At 34.9% G+C, this 19,569-nt stretch overlaps 1 protein-coding gene across 1 annotated transcript in view; it reads right to left on the bottom strand.

The window, feature by feature from the left end:
- Positions 1–19,569, bottom strand: part of RYR2 (ryanodine receptor 2) — a 470,020-nt gene that overhangs the window by 206,494 nt on the left and 243,957 nt on the right. The window contains exons 18-24 of the mRNA XM_064509351.1: positions 15,916–16,034; positions 15,350–15,483; positions 12,535–12,776; positions 8,720–8,912; positions 6,792–7,008; positions 5,428–5,532; positions 1,077–1,180 (exon numbers count right to left, since the gene is read on the bottom strand). Coding sequence (XP_064365421.1) covers positions 1,077–1,180; positions 5,428–5,532; positions 6,792–7,008; positions 8,720–8,912; positions 12,535–12,776; positions 15,350–15,483; positions 15,916–16,034 — 1,114 coding nt within the window. The remainder of the gene's footprint in view (positions 1–1,076; positions 1,181–5,427; positions 5,533–6,791; positions 7,009–8,719; positions 8,913–12,534; positions 12,777–15,349; positions 15,484–15,915; positions 16,035–19,569) is intronic.

Below are 19,569 nucleotides of genomic sequence, written 5' to 3'. Positions count from 1 at the left end.
GTAAGTGATCTTAAAACAGGAATTTGAACCTTTTATTTTCTCTACCAAAACAGAGCAAATACAAACGAGAGCACCACAGGAGGATAAAAAGGCAACTGGGGCCTGAGAGTTATATTTTAATCACACTTCCATTCACTTTTCAAGCAGACTCATCAATGCTAGTGGGACGGGAAAGAGCCCTGAAGTACTTAAGAACTAGAGAAGAAAACTAGAAGCAGCTGAATGTCACCTTCAGCATAATATTGATACATATAATTATCACATACACAGCTCAGTAAATAGGTAGAAATTGGAGAGTCAGTCACAGAATAATAAACAAAACAGAATAAAAGACCAACCTACACAATAAATATAAAAATGGGCAGAAACAGTATCAATGTGCAAGCATATTTTAATCCTATGAGGTAACTCATTCCTGAAACTTGACATTTCATACAGTATATCATTTATAGTTCATAATAGTGTTCAATCATGTTGAAAAATATACGGAGTAATGAAAAGAAATGTTGCGTCAGATAATATGACTCAGAACTTCCTTGTTTTCTGCCTCTCTTATCACTTAAGTTAAGTAGATTTCCATCACATTCGCAGCAGAGTAAGAACTCACACCTGCTTGACTGACAGAGCTAAGCTGAGGAATTGTGTTTCTGTAAATCAGATAACTAGATTGCTTGTACATACCCATTAATGTCCCACTGAAATTTTCTAGCATTCCAATTGGAGAGCTTCCACAACATTCACACATCATTTTTCATCCACAAAGAGGAGACAATACCTAGTTCTGTTTTGTGGCAACAGGTACTGGTGACACAGAAATAGCAGCAAGACATCCTGAAGCACAGTTTGTTACTAACCATATCCAAAAAAATCTGTTCTTTGTCAATTTTGCTTTATCAATAATTAAACCAAATAAAAAAACAAAGGGTTTTTTAAAAGCCTGGATCTACTTCTCTTTCCTCTAGGCTAGGTGAAAACTGTCCCCGAGTTGCCATTTCATAACTGGCATTATCACAACTGCAACTCTTCAATTATATAGAAAAGTCTCACTATAAGCTTTAAAATTTCTAAGAACTTACTTGAGTGTTTCAAGTGACATTTGCAAGTTATAATTTCTTTCCTGCTCTGGTAATTTTGAGAACTCCACTAAGCATGGGTGTTGTCTTTTGTTGTCATCTCTAACCTGAAAAAGAAAAAAAACAGTGAAGAAATAAATTTACTGTGTCTTAAAAACTAACTGAAAAACTAGTTGAAAAACAATCCAAAACACAAACTACTTAAGGCTAATCTTGTCAGCATTACTCAAATTGAACAGCACTTCAATTAAAAAAAAAAAAACACAAAACCCTGTATTCTCAGAGTAAAATCATTCTGTTCAGGTGAGACAGAATTTGCATTTGCAAATAAAACAGCTCTAAAGTGGAATACATGATGATTTGTACATTTTATTGTATGGATTATTATATGTTCACAACAAATATATGAAGATTAACAAAAATGTAATCTATGTTGTGTTTTGACATATGTCCATAAAATAATTTTATTTAGAGGTTGTCTACAATTCATCTTCAGCATAGTATTTGAAAAAATATGCATCAAATTGGTATACCTAATTTGATATGAATACTATTGAGTAATTACCCCATGAAAGTAATGATATTCAGAATTAAGGATAAATCTACCCTCTGCCTTAATTCAGCAAATGTTTGTGTTTCTTAAAATTATGGCAGTGGTGTACAAGCAGAAAACAACTGTTGAGCAGTTACAAATGACTAGGATATTAATTTATTTGCATTCTAGTGATATCCGAGCAATAAAGACTTTAAATTACAAAATCTTACATTTAATATACTTAAAACATTTCCAAACTGAACAGATTGGACACTAAAAGATAATAAACCTTGAAAATAATGAAGTAAATATAAGAGAGTCGCAATTAGGTAACAAAGTTTAAGAGACGGATCTGCAAAGAGAAATAAATCCCAGCGTATTTTTCCCCTGACAGGATGCACAGAGTTATTATTTGCTTGACACTTGGCAAATAACAACCGTGCCACTGAAGATGACATAACCTCCACAGCTTTCAAGGGAGGCAGCAGCCAACAAGAAGCTGAGAGTTAACCTGTTTTACTTCACCAGACGCAAACTGGGGAGCACTTCAACAATTTCACCCACAGTGTGGTTGGTAGCAAAGAACAATTCAACATAGGAGAAGACATCATAAGCCTAAACACATGCTTCTGGGACTCCCTAACAGCTCTGAAAAAGCCCTCTGTTCAACAGACCCTGAGGAGAGGTACGCCATGCAGTGTCTTGTGCTCCTGCAGCAGCTTGAGCTCTCTGACTGCACATATACTGGATCTACACTACCAGAGCATCCTTTTATTAATTAATCTTTAAAGCTGTAAAGTGAAAGTTGTTGCAAAACTAACATTAACTATGACTTTTGATAATTTGGATAAAATTTTGCTGGAGAACACAATGTTAACATTTGAAGTTAAGAAGCAAAATTGATACACTTTTTCAAATTTGTATTAATTTGATGAATATAGGATGGCTTTTAAATTATATTAACGGAAAAAAGTACTAGGCCAGAATCTTCAATTAGGTAGTGGCTTTTAAATTATATTAACGGAAAAAAGTACTAGGCCAGAATCTTCAATTAGGTAGTACCATCAAACTAGGTACATCTGTTCTCAGTAGCTTTGTTTGAACTGCAATTCATATAAAGAATCAGAGCTGATGTTTAAAAAACAAGAAGAAAGCCAATAGCTTATAAACTGGCATAAAAATTCTGGCTTTCAGAAAAGTAATCCATCACAATTAAACTGATTGCTTGTCCTGGATATTGCATCAAACAGAGGAGCTTCTCTTTAGATTTTTTAATGCAAATGTCTTAAAATAAAAAAACATCATGCCAGTAAATCCAAATGCAGTATCTAAGACTATACTTTAAAAAAACCTGCAATTTGTGTTAGAGCAGGGAAAGAAAAAATGGACACCTGCACACCTTAGGCTATGGATAAAGTTCCTCTAATTTAAAGTCCTGAGTGTTAGTCACACGTGAGTACCCACAGAGTAACTATGAACGTGGATCACTGATAATCAAAATTTATTTTCTATTTATCGTTGTCTATTTGTACTTGTTCTGTGTTTTTCTACGTTGATAACTAAACTGAATGCCACTACTCAATCTAGGTTTTTTTTAACCTCATAAAATAATAAAAAGACTCACATTTCTCTATAACATATCTGAGCAGTATATTTTCATTTCCCCATCTAACCGCATAATAATTATCCAGTTGAACAGCAGACTGTTGTTCATGAATTGGATTGCAAAATATTCACGATCTCCAGGGAATCTTTCTCTGCATTTGATGCGATTAATGTTCTTTGGACAAGCAATACTAACAATTTAACTGTCAGCTGACTCCATCAAGATCATTAGCAGCTAAGAAAAGAAATGCTTTTAAATAGACACTGAAAATGTTTATTTTCAGATTTGTTTTCCAGACTTACAGCAATACACACTAATAAAGACTCAGTATAGTCTCCAATAAGAAGGACCACTTTAATTCTCAGTAGAACTAGTTTAAATCTTGGACTTTAGATATTTTCCTCATATTTCCACTGTTAATTAAATTTCCCCGAGTGACTCTGTTTCACTCTAGAACTACAAAATATAATACTCCTATCACATATTCAATTTTTATAGGTTGCCTTCCCCCCCTTTTATGAGCATAGTATAAAATCTACTGCCTTACGAATACATTATATACGACAGAACTCCTGACACATATGGATTCTTAATTTTTGTGGCTGGTTTTAAATGTATAGGAAAGATTAAGAGAAAAGAAGATATGCAAATGCATACCACTGATACCAAATTGTGTATCTGTATACTTCTCATATTCGGGCTTCTGATGAGCCAGCCAACAAAATTCCTCAAAATGTGCTCTAGCTTTGCTATGTTAGCTTGTCATTTTGCTTTGTTACAGGTATAAATTCAGTAGTAGAAGTGCATGCAATACTGGACAATATTAAACACAGGTCTGATGAAACATGTATCTAGGAGGGAATATAAAATGCAATCCACAGCAGATATGTGGAATAATCTGAGGAAACATTTGAACCTAAGGAATCTCTGTCTTTTACCTTGTTTGCTGGATTTTTCATGGCACAGATTCTAAAGCTGAAAAAACACAACTTCTTCAGAAGGACTAGCTATTACATATAATGCTATAATAATAATGCACTACAGCCAGAGAATGGAAGCTGAACAACTTAAAAGATTTAATACCTGGTTACATTCTGAATACAACTAAAACATTTATAAGTGTTTAGCTCTATACTTCTTATATAATTGTTTAAAACAAAATAATGTTCAAGGATACAACTAGCTTCTTGATGGTGTATAATTGTATACTAAAAGTGCTTGCAGACTACTTCACAGCTGGTATGATTATCTCACAATTAGCAAGTTTTGTCACATTAATTTAACTGGCATTTTTTATTTGAGCTGGTCAGGAAGGTAACAAAAAGGCCAACGCGTCTACTCTATTAATCAAATATTTCAAAGTACTGTATTATGCTATACCAAATATAATATCTATACCCTACTTACATTAAATATGTAGTCTGAATTCCTCAGAAGACCAAAACTGTTTATTAACACAAATACATATATGTGCTTATGTTTATACATCTTTTTAAATTTACATCTAGTATCTACTATGTTCTACATACTCTTCACAACAGTAGTTCTTCATAATCAATATCATTTGCAATTCAAATAACTAGCCTGTAGACTTCTTTTAAAAATGATTAAAAATATCTAATTAACACAGTAGATCACATTCTCTTTTGTATCAAAGCCAGAAGCTACACACTTTTTTCTGCTATACTCCACGAGAAATGGGAAAGAGATAATGAAACAGCATAAGGAGCATGTAATACATACATGAGTCTGAAGAGGAGAAAAGGAAGTAGAAAGGAAAAATTAATGGCATTTCCTACCCTTGGAAAAATAGCAACACTTATTTTTAATCCATCTTGGACTCTGAAAGATTTATGTCAGTCAATAAAAGTAAGGAGAAGCAAGAACACCTGTTTTTATTATAACTCCACCAGGCAGCTACTTTAATGAGAAGTCAAAAGGAAATCTGTCACAGCTCTTGCCACATGTTAGCAGAAGCTTTCTGCACTGGCAGTTAAACTGGCTGAATATTTAAGCAGCAAACAGCTTTAATTCCAGAACTTTGATTCAGAAATATATAAGCACTGTTGGTTCCCAGTTACTTCTGGAGAAAAGAGTCTAAAACCTTGCTAATTTTGGAAAGAGGGGAAAAAATTATTGCCATTATAATAAGGAAACCAATTTACCAAATAATATTACACAATTAGCAGAAAATGAAGTTGGAAGGTACATACTGGTCCATACTGCCAGCCAAGTTCAATTTTATTCATAACCCAAAGTTCATGGATGTTCTCTGCTAATTTTTCTCTAATCCTTTCCAGGTGTGGAGGCAAAACAATCTAAAGAGAGGAGAGAAAAAGAGGCTGTTACAAATAAGTTGCTTGACAGTGCCAACCAGACTTTCATAAATGGTGAACTTTAGATAAACCAGCTGCTCAAAGTGAGTGAGAATTCTTAGATCAGCAGACATACTTTAATCTATCCTTTCATGAGTTGCAGAGTTGGACCAGCAAGGGAAAACAGTTTTAAATTCAGTACAGCCAAACGGCATGGAATATGTTTCTGACAGATGACCAGAAACTATCCAAACTGATGGTATTTCTCAGCTAAAAAAAGCTAAAAATTTCAACAACCAATGTAATTTTCTAAAAAGCACTCCAGCCAAATATTTCCACTTGAGAACTACACTCCAATAAAAAAAAAAATGATAGATGACGATGACAGCTGACAAGTGAGATCAGGATCGCAAGGCACCCTATCTCCAAAATTTGAAATTAGGTAACTCTACTTCAAAACCCAGAAATCTCAAACATACAGTTCTGTAAATCATGGTAATATTACCCTAATTATTAGTATCACAGAACAGTAATTACATGATACATGCAGAATGCCATATTGAGTACATATTGGCAGCAAACTAGCTAGGTTCATTCTTTTTTATGATTTTCAGAAATGAGTTCCTAAATATGGTAAAACCTGAACACATAGTCTCCAAAAGTCTGCATCATCCAGAACTCTGGTCAAGTGTAAAATGAACTCTTGTGATCTGTGATCAGAGATAGAGCTCTTTGCTATCAGAGAAGCTGCTAAAGAATTACTGGTCTTTTTAACTAAGTAAAATAAAAGCAAACATAATTTCAATGCATGCCATTTACTGTCCGTAGTGAGTCAAATACTCTCTGTAACCTGCAAGCCCAGTAAATAAATAGGGCTGAATCTGGTCTAAACCTTTTTACAATGATGCAAGGTCTACTGTATTTTAAAGTAAAGAACAATAAAATTGTCTAGTAACAAAACAGTGGTAAATGATGAAACATAACAAAATTCAAATACTCTTGTGCACTCTAAATTAAGGATAAAACATATTCTTCATTATAGTGCTTTTGAGCGGAAACATACGAAATTTTTAGTAAGTACTATAAGACTTTACTATGCCGTTGATTTTTTTCAAATTTTCAGCTTCTAGCAATGAACTGTACTAACCAAACCCCAAGAAAAAACAAGTTTAAGAAAAGCTGCAAACTCAGCCAAGTTTGAATTAACATAGGCCTTTAACATCTGTGGTTAAGAGAGAAAATGCAATCTTTAATTTCCCTACCTGGCTGGTATCTACAGGAACTGGGGTGAAAGCTGCTTGTGACAGAGAGATAGTTGGACCCAATAGGTCTCTTGTATAGCTGCGATCCTGTTTGTACTCCCGGCTGTGCTCCACTTTCAGTTTTTCCTTTGGTAGGACAGCTTCAAAGCAAGGGGCATACCCGGGTGGAGGAAGGAATTTGAACTCTCCATGGCGACCTCCAAGCAAGAAACGTACCCTGGAAATATTAGAGTTAATTTACATAACTGACACCTCTGGTGTCAAACGTAATCAGTTTGTGTGCCTAAGAACTACTGAACAATGTTAAAGAAAAAAAAACCTTACTGAACACTATTAAAAAAAGTTACAACTTATTTGCATTCTTGAACTTTCTACTTTCTCTAATTAGTACTGGAGTTTAGGAAGTAGTAAGTACTAAAACTTGATGAAAATTAACCTCTTCTTTCTTTTAATTAATTTCCACTTCCGTAAAAGTATTCTAAATAAAAGAGAGAGACTAAAGGAGAAGAGAGAGAAAGATAATAAACAGTTTGCTTAGCATGCCTATGAAGGAAGCAACAGCCTTCCTAGCCTCGGAAAGGAGAGGTTATAACCCAAAGTAACCAATCCACAACCTCTGAACTCTCTCCACTGAAGATTTGAGAAAAGAGCCTGAAAACTCAGTACAACATGATTATGTCTCTTCTGTCACAGAATACTAAATCCTTAGGACACAATACAAAAAACTTCCATACGCTTTTTATGTTATCAGAAACCTAGGAGAAAGCATTATTTCATTCATTACAAAATGGTGAATTTTTCATGTTGTTTATTACTGAAAAATTCAGTGAATGAGATGACCATGAAGTAGCAATGACATAATACCAAAAAAATCCTTCTCAGACCATTGTCATCCAAGAAGGAACCAAAAAAAGGGCCAAATTAATACCTAGCATTACGACAGAATGATTTTGTCTCTTCTTTTGTATCTGAGTGTCTTATGAGGTTGCTGTCAATGCTGCACCTGAGCACTCTCCAGAAGCACATTCAGCGTGTGAATAACGTCACATACTTCTATCATGAAGGAGATAGGACATCTATGTTTATAGTTTGTAAGCATCTTAGCATGCAGTTTTACCAACATATGTACTATTTACACACATATATCTATTGTCATTGTATTATCTATCACAAAGTCTAATGCATCTGTAACAAAAGCTGACACATTCTTTACTTCCGCAGCATTTAACACAGTCTTAAAACGATCCTTAACAGCACTGCTCTGCCTCCAACAAAAATCAGCTTTCAGCCTTTACCTTGGCCACAGCTCTGCTAAAGTCAGTCCCCCTGCTGAAGCATCATAAAGTCTTTTTAATATTACAGTCCCAAACTATTGAATATGTGGAAGGGGAAATCTGGCACCTCAAATGTGACTTGAAAGTTTATAGAAAATTGCTACAGCAATCAGAATACAGATCAACTGACCTCATATTAACCCATCCTGCTGAAAAGAAAGCCTATCACCATTTGTTAAGGAAAGGGCAGATAATGCATCTTCAAATAGTAATTACTACCTCATAATAAGTGGGTTACGGCAAATATATTTTTAATAGTGAAGATTGATGCTTTTCTTCCCACACTGGTTAAAGGCTGTCCTGGAAGTGGGTAAATGGCAACATGCATTGTACTGTCAGCTAAAAAATGATAAAGAAGCTGTTTCTAAGCTCTATTTGCAAACCACCTGAATACATTGGTGTGCTGAAAAACAACAGATGCACCATCTCTTCAGGACTCCTTTGTAAGTCTTACTTATTATCCTAGAACAGGAACTGTGCCAAAGAAGCAGATGTCAGAAAGGGAAATGAGAGTGAAGACAGCCAGGGAAACATTCACCATATTTATATCTACTTAAGAAAACAGACTGGGAAAAAACTACAGTGGATGCTAACTTTATTCCTGCTGAGAAGCTGACAACTGGGAAGAAGAGGCCATCTATGTTGAAATTCTCAAACATTCCTTGAACTGGCTGACCATTTATCCGGAAAGAGATGCTGGGGGCACTCAGATCCAAACAGCAGCTAATAACGTCATCAGTTCTTAACAGATGTTGGTTGGGGGAGTTTACTGTCCGTGCTACACAACCTATGGAAGTAAAGGAGATACATTTAGCAAAACTTCTGAGAATCGTACAAGGTTTCACAGCAGCCTAAAAAAGAGAAAGAGAAAACAAAGCAACAGAGTACGTATACATCAGTTCACTAATATCTAACCTATAACATCTAAGACCTGATTTAAATTTGCAATATGGTGAAGAGAAGCATACAGTCACATATACAAAAATATAGAGCTATTTTAATCATAAAAATTAAAACTAAATTACACTTAACGTAACTGAAAGTAATTGCTGATACCTTATAATGTTCAAAACTCATAAAATTAAATTTTATTCCTTACTGTAGTACAAGTGCAAATAAAACATTACTGTGTAATATGGTACATCGTATATCATCATACCCATCTTTAGAATGCTTCATTATTCAAGATAAGGACAAGTACTGTAATTCAAAGTATTTGGGAAAAGCAGGGTACTTGTTATTAGGGGCCAGATCATGGTACCTATATAGCATGACACTACTTAGTTTCAAAATCTGACCTAAAATAAGAGCATTTTTGCAGCATATACCAAAGATAAGAGCAATTCTGCAGCATATACATTCAGCAATACATGTGTTTTTCTTTACCGTGTCATGTACTAATTCTAAAGGACCATTCTCTCTGCTATCATATTACAGCTACACAAGCACACCTGCTTCTCAAGAGAAATAACGTACAAAAGATTACAGAAATATGAAATAGACTGTTTCTGGTATTTAAGAGCTATTTACACTAGAAAATTTATGGAAAAGCATGAAAGATGTATGAAAATAGCTCTAGACACGGTTTCAAAAAACAAGATTTGCAAGGTCTGTATGAGATAAACTGTAACACATTAAGAAAGAAGTACTGACATTTTAGCTATGCTTTCACCTTCTGTAAACATAAAGGACTTAACTAAAAGCACTATACTTCCAAAAAGAAGATGAAAAGGATGTAACTTTTCAACAGAAGCAAAATAAAAAAATCTCAATAATTCTTGCGGAGATAAATCTTCACACACACATCCTCCCCCAAAGAGGAAGAAAAAAACCCGTATTTCTGGTATTCAAGGTACGGAAAATGACTTTTTGATTTTTTGATATTGCTACATATGAAATAATAATCTGAAGATTGTAGGGCAGCTGCTCTTGTGCAATCAGCCCCTCTTGATAGGCTAAAGGGACATGAATGCTACCAGATTTGTCCAGCTAAAAATTTCTTTAGGACAGTAAAGATCTGGACTGAAAAAGGATCACAGCCTACACACCTGCTGATGCCAAACAATTAAGAGAAGTAAGAAACCCTTGTTGGAATGATACAGAAAAACATTCTCTTTGAGAAGAGTTTATTAGACGATCAAAACAGCAGCTTTCTACAATGATGTACAAGAAAACTTTCCATAAATGTACATCCTGTTTTTGCATCCTGGCTAAAGACAAAAGAGCACTTTAAAAAAGAAAAATTGTAAATTAGGAAAAAGTATGAAAATAAACATAATATATTTTGTAAAGTTAAAAAGCATAACAAAATGCTAAGGGCAGATGCATATTCTAGAAATGAAATTTTGTGAGCATGACTAAAATTTAATTCTGAACATCTCAAGACAGATTTTTTTTGCTGAATATGTAACAAGGGTCCAACAAAAACAGTTCTACCTCTAGTCCTGGAAGATGGTTTCACTGTGCTACAATCGACTTTGAATTTTGGGGATGGTCAGTTCTCTGACAGACAGCTGACCATAGTTTTCATGATTTCTATAGTTAAGCCAGCAGTATAAAATCTGGAAATCATGGCTTTGATTGATATGGCTTATGCCTCTGTACTAAGAGGCATGGAAGCTCTGATAACCTGCAAAAATATAATTCAGACCCATAAGTCTGTATGGCAAGGCAACCTTAAAACCACAGGTCCTGAGTACTTGACCCATTCGCTTAACAAAACCAGCATTGCTTTTAAGTGCACATCCAGATTAATTGGTGTAGGTAGGTGGAGGGAAAAGGGACAAATCACACTCCCTCAACTTTAGCCTTGACTATTGGCTATTGACAAATATTCACCTTATAGGCCTATCTGAAAAACTTATTTTCAAACTGGTGGTTAGGAAAAAGAAATGTTTTCAGGTGCTCTTGCTGATTCTCTACACGTTTCCAACACAGGATGTCCTCAGTCAGTTTGCTATAGGAGTAGTCAGTTCCATAACAAAAGATGGGAATGGCTCAGAGCAATCCTGAGAAACTGAGAAATCTACAGAAAAGCACTGTACAGAGACAGACTAGCAGTACTCACAATTATGACATTTTTACTGACAGCATTAATTCTGTATCATTGTTCCAAAGTAAATCTCACTGTACATGAGAGGAAAAATGGCATCCTAAGATGCCAGACTAGAAGAAGTATTATTACTTAATAATACAATCTTTAGGTATTTTGATTGGGAAAGTCTTCTGAAATGTAAAATACTTTTCTCTTCCAAGTGTTTTGAGGCCTCAGTGCCTCAAAACTTCAAAGACTGTAAATCATATGTACATCTGAAATGTCTCTCATATCTACTAAGGAGCTTCAGAAATGCTGCTCATATCTTTACAGTGGCATGAATTGCCAATCTGATGAGCCTAACACAGTTTACAATCAGTTCTACCACTGATCATTGCCCAGTAATCTCTCAAAATAGAAGCAGAAAATTTTTTGTCAACAAGATCTGACTGCAGAAGAAGAAACTTGTTTTTTTCAAGAAGTTTGCCTTTGAGTTTAGGACTCTCCATATGGAGGACTAGCCACTCCAAATAATGTTTAGGAATCTCATCACTTAAGTAAAAAAGACTATGAAAAAGAGAAGAAGTTTTCTGTCTTATTATTTTGATTTTGCTCAACTAACCCAGTTTGAAGGTAGAATAAGATTTGCAGAATCAACAGTAAATCTGAATAATTCAGACACGAAGTCCAGCTTTTCTTACCAACTGTATCTGCATACAGAAATTACTATTAAAGATGAGATCCAAGCTTGGCCAGTGATGTTTTAAGGATGAATACCTGACCAAACACACCATATGCAAGCCAGGAATATGATTATGCAAGTTATGAAACAAGTGGTCAGTCTTAATGTATTAAACACTGACATCACTACAAAAAAATCTTGTTTTAAATTGTATGATAAAAAGCATACTTAAAAGTCTTCATCACCTCTAAAGTATTTTTAAACTTTTAAACTAAATAACAATATTAAAAACCTGTAAAAAGTCCTATAAGTTAAATCTCTCAGACTGTTCTTACAGTATCACATATGAATTAGAAATCCAGGCTACTCTTTGTCAGGCTTCCTTTTCGGCACCTTTGAAGTTTTAAAGCAAAGCTTTAGAGTTACTATTAAAAAAAAAAAAAAAAGAAAGAAACAGTCCCAAGCTGAAACATAAATTATTATTCTATCTGTATTACTTTGTATAAAACAATTCTTTAAACATGCATTGTCAACTTAAAATATCCTGATATGGGATGCCATTTCTGGATATCATTCCTAGTGTCAGCTGAAACATCTGATTCACTTTGCTGCTGCTGAAACCACAAATTCACTGGAATTGCAAATGAACATCCTTGTATGGAGGAGAGAGGAAAAAAAAAAAAGGTAACATACCTGACCACAGATGCAGACCATCAAAGCCATAAGAATACAAATCATCACCAACACCATTTCCTCCCCATTCTGCTCCTCCACCAGGATACGGTGAGTAGCCCTCTGTTGATGCCCAGCCCACTCGTAGATGAGTTGATTCTGCAGTTACAAAGGGCTCCAGATGGTCCACCATAAGTTCATAGTACCACTTTCTGTATTGGGCAGAGCCTTCACTAATCCCCAAGAAGATGTTGGGTCGCATGCTTGAACAGAAAGAATGTAACTGGATATTAAAAACTCACTTCAAGAATATGCACTACTGCAAGCTTCTTCATTTTGCTCACATTTGCTTGTTTTGCCTGATTAGAACAGTAGAATTAAAATTAAAGTTTCTTTTTTTTTTTTAGTTTTTTAGGTTTGGTGTAAAATGACCCATACAGTTCAAGTGAAAGTAACTGACTCAGTATCCTTGCTCAAATACCAGTATCACTATTTTATTTGTTTAAACAACAAATTTTTATATTCTACAAACAAAATGACAGCCATTCACCAATTACCAACAGAAGCATTGGTGAATACATACTGCAGGTTTAATAGCAACCTGCGTTACATGACATTGATTATCCCGTTCAAGAGAATAACATTTTCAAAGACACAAAAGTGTCAACCTATTTCAAAATTCTTTTGTCCCTCTTCCTTCCTTATTCTAAGTTCTGTAAAATTCAGTTATTTGCAAAGGTTGTACCAATCTTTAATATCAATTAAATGCTCCTACTACTGATGATTACAAAGCACTTCACAAGCATACCTGAAAGACAAAAATATTACTGTGCTTACTCAACATATAGCTAAATAGCAAACCACAGAGTCATACAGTTAAAGGTCAGGAGGGAAAAACAGAGAAAAAGACTGTTCTTCTAATCTGATTTTGGGGGTAACACTGAATCTAGAATCTCACCAACAAAATCTCTCTCCAGACTTATTTCTGTTTCAGCTATGTATTAAGAAAGCCATCCAGACTTGACGTAAAGCCTTAGAGGAAAGAAGCATCCAATTCCCGTACAAGGTATATTTCTCAATGGTTGGTTATCCATATTGTAAAAATCCGTCAGACTTCTAGGCTTAATTTATCTACTTTTTACTTCCATCTACTGGGTAGTGTTATAACTTCTGTGCTATAAATATTTGTACAAGATGTACAAATGTACAAAATGCCTAATCAACACAAACATACCTCCAAGCCAGCCCCAGCACATACTATGCATTGTTGTGAGGGAATACTGGGGGGAAAGATGGGGTTGATAGGGGCTAAAGAACACAAGTTAGTATAAAACCAGACTTCACTGATTCAATTGCTTATAGAAAAACTTGTTTTATCACATAAGACTAATACACTTCCTTTCTAGAAGTATATGAGGTGTCTTTTATGCCAAAAGTTTGAGTATAGATACTGCTCACTTTGCTACAAATTAAACATTTAATCTCCTTAAGAATACACACAAAAACTGTTTGACAAAAGCTGCCTTCCAGTAAAGCCATATTATTTGCAAATTATTTGTTACCAACAATTATATTTTCTCTGACTGAGCTCAGTTTCAAGTATATCATGACTTTGTCCAGACTCTACAACCTAATCAACTTAATAATCCAATTTACCCCTTTTAAATATACGTTTATGATTATAATTTTCCAATCCCCTGGAAAAGTACATTAAACATCAGTTTTAGAGAGTTGCTAATTATTTTTGGTGCAAGTTATTCAAGGTTCATTCAATCACAAAACATTCTCAATGTTATTTGGTCTCTCTGGCAGTTGAAGAAATAACCTTTTTCCTTATCACTACAAGAATATGAGTGCTTTCATTCACATCTTTCTAATGCAGAGTAGAAATACGTATTAACTGCATGTGCTTTTTCTGCAGATATACTTGAGAAAGACAGTTTAACCTTCCCTGTAGAAGATCCACAGCCATCATACAAGTTCAATCAGTTCCTGTATGTTTTCATTTCCTCTCTTGCATTTTTAATAGAGGTTTTCATTAGCTATTTTCGTTTACCAATTGTTCAAATTTATTGCCGATATGGAATTATTGCTATTACTTTCACCATATTTCCTTGTATCATATATATTTTGGCATGCATTATGGGGGGGTTGGGTCTGAAATATATGAATGAATGTATTGGATATAAAATTGTCAAGCTCATTTCACCTTTGGATTTGGATTTCTTTTAACCCCAAAAGGCCTCCTTATATGATACCTTTGCAGAGTTTTTATGCTTTTCAGCATGTAATAAAATCCTTCGGACTCTGAATTAACATTACTATTTCTCTGTGTTAACTTTCTTTTCACTCAATGACTGAGGCTTTATTAAACAGACACAAGGTGGACGCAGAAGAACATCCCACGAATCTTTACTTAAAGTCAGATTCTTCTGACTCAGCATTAATTCAAACTCTCAATAAAGTAAGTGCTCACAAGATCACCAGCATTGGAGCAAGAAGGCAATCACGAACCACTGGCTGGTGATACTTTGACAGAACAGCTACATCTAGACAGTGGAGTACAAGAATCTTTAGAAGAGATTCTAGAATGTCTGACTTAAAGCAGTTTGGACCTGCTTTACCTTGCAGCAGCTGGCTATGATTTATCCTTTTTTTTCCCCCTAATAAATAAGAATATTGCACATAGCATTTAAAATTCTAATAAGAATAAAATATCTTAAAGAAAGCTTTGGAAATTAAACAGGTTTTCTGTAGTGACTGTGATTTTTTTTTTTTTTAACCACAAGTTTTACTTCGGCTTGTTCACAGATATAGATCACTTTTTGTTTTTTACCTGTTCACATGGTTGACAAGACGTGTCTGTAAAAGCAGATCTCTTCCTGGCAGGAGATTGTCACAGATTAGATGTTGATTAGACCGCACAGCTACTCCATGACATACACAGAGAGAGCACAAGACATCCAAAACCTGAAAAGAGAGAGAAAAAAAAAGATTATTTTCATCCTAAATATTTTTCTTGCTAAGAGTTAATAATCAATATGAACCACTTCAGGCAATATAATACTATATACCTTTTTAGTTGAAGTAAGGGCTCTCTATGGCTATGAAATTCATCCTACATGGTAATTTTATTTTGCAACAACTCTGAAATTCTTCTAACAAAATTAAAACATACTCTCCCTGCTTCCCTTCAATTTTAATGAGTATCAATGCTATCATCAATAAAAAGGTAACATCTCCTTTGCTTCTTCAGCCTGCCCATACTCCTTTTAAGAAAAGTTTCATTCCTAATTATCAATATACTATTAAAGTATTTAGAATCTAAGTTGTACACAGAACAACCTGCTTTCTTTGTTCATGAATGTTCACTTAAGCATAGTTTGTCTCTTCTTTGCGCACCTTATGGTTTCTTCCATGTTTATCCAAAAGACAGATAATTGATTTAATGTGTCCCTCCTTAATAATGTTTAGAGCTTCTGGACTTTCCACCAACACACAGTGTAAAACCTCTAGAATTCCTGGGGGTGGGGGGTGGGGGGGGAAAAAAAAAAGAGTTATTCATGGCATATATAAAATAATAACTGCACATGATACTTCCTAATAGATTGCGCTGCAACATGCAATAAGTTTCAAAAATCATTGTATACTATAAAAAAAATTGTATGGATGTTGTACTGCTAGACTTCCCAAAATAAGTTCATGTAGTAAAAATCAGAAAATATGGGAGAAAAAACATAAATTACCTTGAAATTTCATTGATAAATATGTGATGATCAATGCTGACAAACTAAAACAAGCCAGGTCCTGTTAAAAACTTCTCCAAAAGGCTAAGACTACACACCATGTATGTATTACATACATAAAAAACCCTTTTCATATTTACCATTTTCTGTCTCCTCATAGGATACTGAATGATCCATCCACTAATGGAATCATATACCTCTGAATTAGAGGGCAGATGTAAATTCCCAGCCTACTGCACACCATGGATCATTTTCTTTGTGTATACAACAGCTATGCTGACAGCCAACAGTGATGTTGTTAAACGAGCAAACAAATAGAAACCAGCATGAAACCAAGATGTGCAAGGAAGAAAGAACCAGTAAATCATCTGTGGCATCCCAAACAAATGCAATTACAATCCCCAAAAAGCAGTAATCATTACCATTAAGAATCATGAGACTTAAAATTGATCCCTGCAATGGGGCATTAATACAGGCCTCCATGCGTACTAGTGTGTAGTGCATGTATACTACATGTGTACAAGTCACCACTTGCTTTAGAAGCTTCCAAATTCGGCAAAGACAAGCATCAAACATGCAGTTCATTACTATTAGTTGCTACTGTTGTTGCCACAACAAGAAAAGTCAGAGCACTGAGGGAAAACTGAGAAGCAGTCCTGAACCTAGAGATAAGCAATTCCTGTTGACATTGTTCTTCTCACATCATTCTGTCCTCATCCCTGTATTCAAGCCATGGCTCCAAATATTCAGCTTAACCCTTGCAAAGAAAAAACCACAGCATGAGTCTTCTGCTCTGTGCCATGCTCTCTTTTAGTGAAACAGGAAAATGTAGCACTGTAGTCTCCCGCACATAGGAAAGAAGCATCAGCCAAAAACTCCTCTCTAGGCAAGAGTACTCTGGTCTTTCCTTGACCCTAGTGACATGGAGTGAAACGAGGAAGAGATCATCAGCCACTACAGCTGAGTAAGCCCGGGTACAGCTAGGGAAAAAAACAGTTCTAAACTTTGTCTTTGTAGGATCAGCAGAAGCATCCCACCTAGAGCATTTCTAAGTAACTTACTAAGCCAACAAAACAATTTTTTTTTGTAAGGGAAGGAAACTGGGCTGTGCAGAATTCTCACACATGGATAAAAAGGTATAAGGAGTGTTATGTATAGCCTTTATCACCATATGTGAAAGATTTAAAATTTTTTGTTTTAATCTTGGGGTTTACAAATTCCATCCTCAATAAGACCAAGTTTCTCTGTCAGAAGAGTTGCCTTACACAATGGTCATTTTTATATTACTTGCTGTTAAAAGGGTATTTTTATTTTTTATTTTCCAGGAAAATTTGAACTAAAATGAGGACTGGAATTTCCAGTGACTTCAGTCAGATCTCATGTCCTACTCTCAGACAACCTACAGCCCCATCACTTTTTATCCCAATACTATTTAATGTTTTTATCCAGAGATCTGGAGGAAAATACGAAGTCATTGCTAATAAAGTGTGCAGTTCACTCAAAGATTTAAGAGTAAAGAGTGAAGGCAGAAGATGAACAACTGATATAGTGACAGTTTGGTTTATCTGGTACATAGGTCCCAAACAAAGAGTGTGTTTTAATATATGTGAAGGTAGAGCCATACGTATGAGAACAGAGAATGTAGGGAGTCCTGCACAGGGGTAGAGGACTCTCCCATACTGTGCAATGATGCTCAGAAGAGTCAGAGTCATGACAGACAGTGGGCTGAAAATGAGCTCTCAAAGTGATTCTGCAGTCCTGAAGACTTTAGCAATCACAACTACAAATAAAGGAACATATTAAATCTGAATTTGGCAGTAGTATAATCGGGACTGCAATAGATGTATACTTCCAGTATTGACAGTAACAATATTGATAAAAAAGACAAAGTTCTAAGAACCATGAGAACAAGCTTAAGGACTAGATGCCCTACAGCAGGAGATTGGAGGAGCATGATCCACTTAGACTGCCAAATAGGCAGGCAGGGGTCACTTGCACATGATAGAAGTACTTAAGGAGGTAAGAAAAGCATTACAAAGGATCTAGCGAGGTAATCTGTAACAAGATCAATAGCCTTATCCTGTGCCACAGTAACCTAGGAATGCTGGGAAGTCAATACATTCAAAACCTAGTATCTTAACAAAGTTAGTTTGCCACCTCTCCTTGTGGCACTGAAATGCAGTTAACAAGATAAACAGTAAACAAATATGAAAAGCTACCAAATAATGTGTGATAACTGCAACCTTTGAATTTTAAGATTTGTATAGGTGCATTCATAATCTTAATTTTGTCCTAAAATAGTATATAGGGTTCATATTCTAGTTTTAACCTTTTCGGTAATGGCCAAAAAAAAAAAACCACACACCTCTGAAGATGTAAATATCAAAGACTAAATGAACTAAAATGACTAAAAGAATTATCTATTAGACCCAGCTTTCATAGCAACTACTTCAGTTACTATAGCATCTGTATCAAATACATTTTCTTCCAAGGGCAAATTCTCTGCATTTCAGAAAAATGCATATGAATATACAATCTGGTTTTGCACCGATCCACTTTTACATTTGTCTATATTAAAAATAGCTGGACCCATTCCAGTTTCACTGGAGTTGCTCAAGGCAGTCAAGCAGAAAGTATTTGAATATAATACAGACATCATGAACAAGCCTTGCACAGTATGATATACAGAGTTTATGATAAAGATGGGTGAAAATCCTTTCTTAATGATTAACAGATGAAAGGAAGCATATATTTTCAGGTCAGCACAATGACTTCTCTAATTTCATACTATCAAATAAAAATGCATGACCTTAAAAAAAGTATGTCTTTTACTCAAAAATTGATGTCACCTGTTTCCTAAAATATTAATTTGGAAGATATTAAATTACCAACTTGCCCTATTCTAATTTTTGTCCTGTATGGTTTAATGCCTTTAAAATTTTAGTAGGACTAGTTAATCCCATCTGGAATATTTTTTCCAGACAGAGACAGACTAAACTAATTTTATTTATGCATTGAAGAGACAGCTGAAGCACTGACATTACATTTTTCACTCAGCTTCTCCTGTGATATCTCAACTCTAACACAGCCGACTCTCAGACATGTTTTTACTTGAACAAATATTCGTTTTCTTACTTTTGCTTCAGCTGTGATCAGGAAAGAATAAACAGGGGCTGTACTTTTCTGTACTAGCTTCTATGTCCTGAATCAATTTCGAGTCTAATTTGTACACTTAACTCTTACAGCTGTTGTTTATATACTTAGTGCCTTTATTCTGTTTTCACAACATCTTTAATTCAAGGATATGAAA

This window comes from Dromaius novaehollandiae, chromosome 3 (genome assembly GCF_036370855.1).
Source record: "Dromaius novaehollandiae isolate bDroNov1 chromosome 3, bDroNov1.hap1, whole genome shotgun sequence".
Taxonomy (NCBI): Eukaryota; Metazoa; Chordata; class Aves; order Casuariiformes; family Dromaiidae; genus Dromaius; species Dromaius novaehollandiae.
Note: the sequence above shows the minus strand (reverse complement) of the source record. Positions and strands in the feature narration are given on the sequence as shown.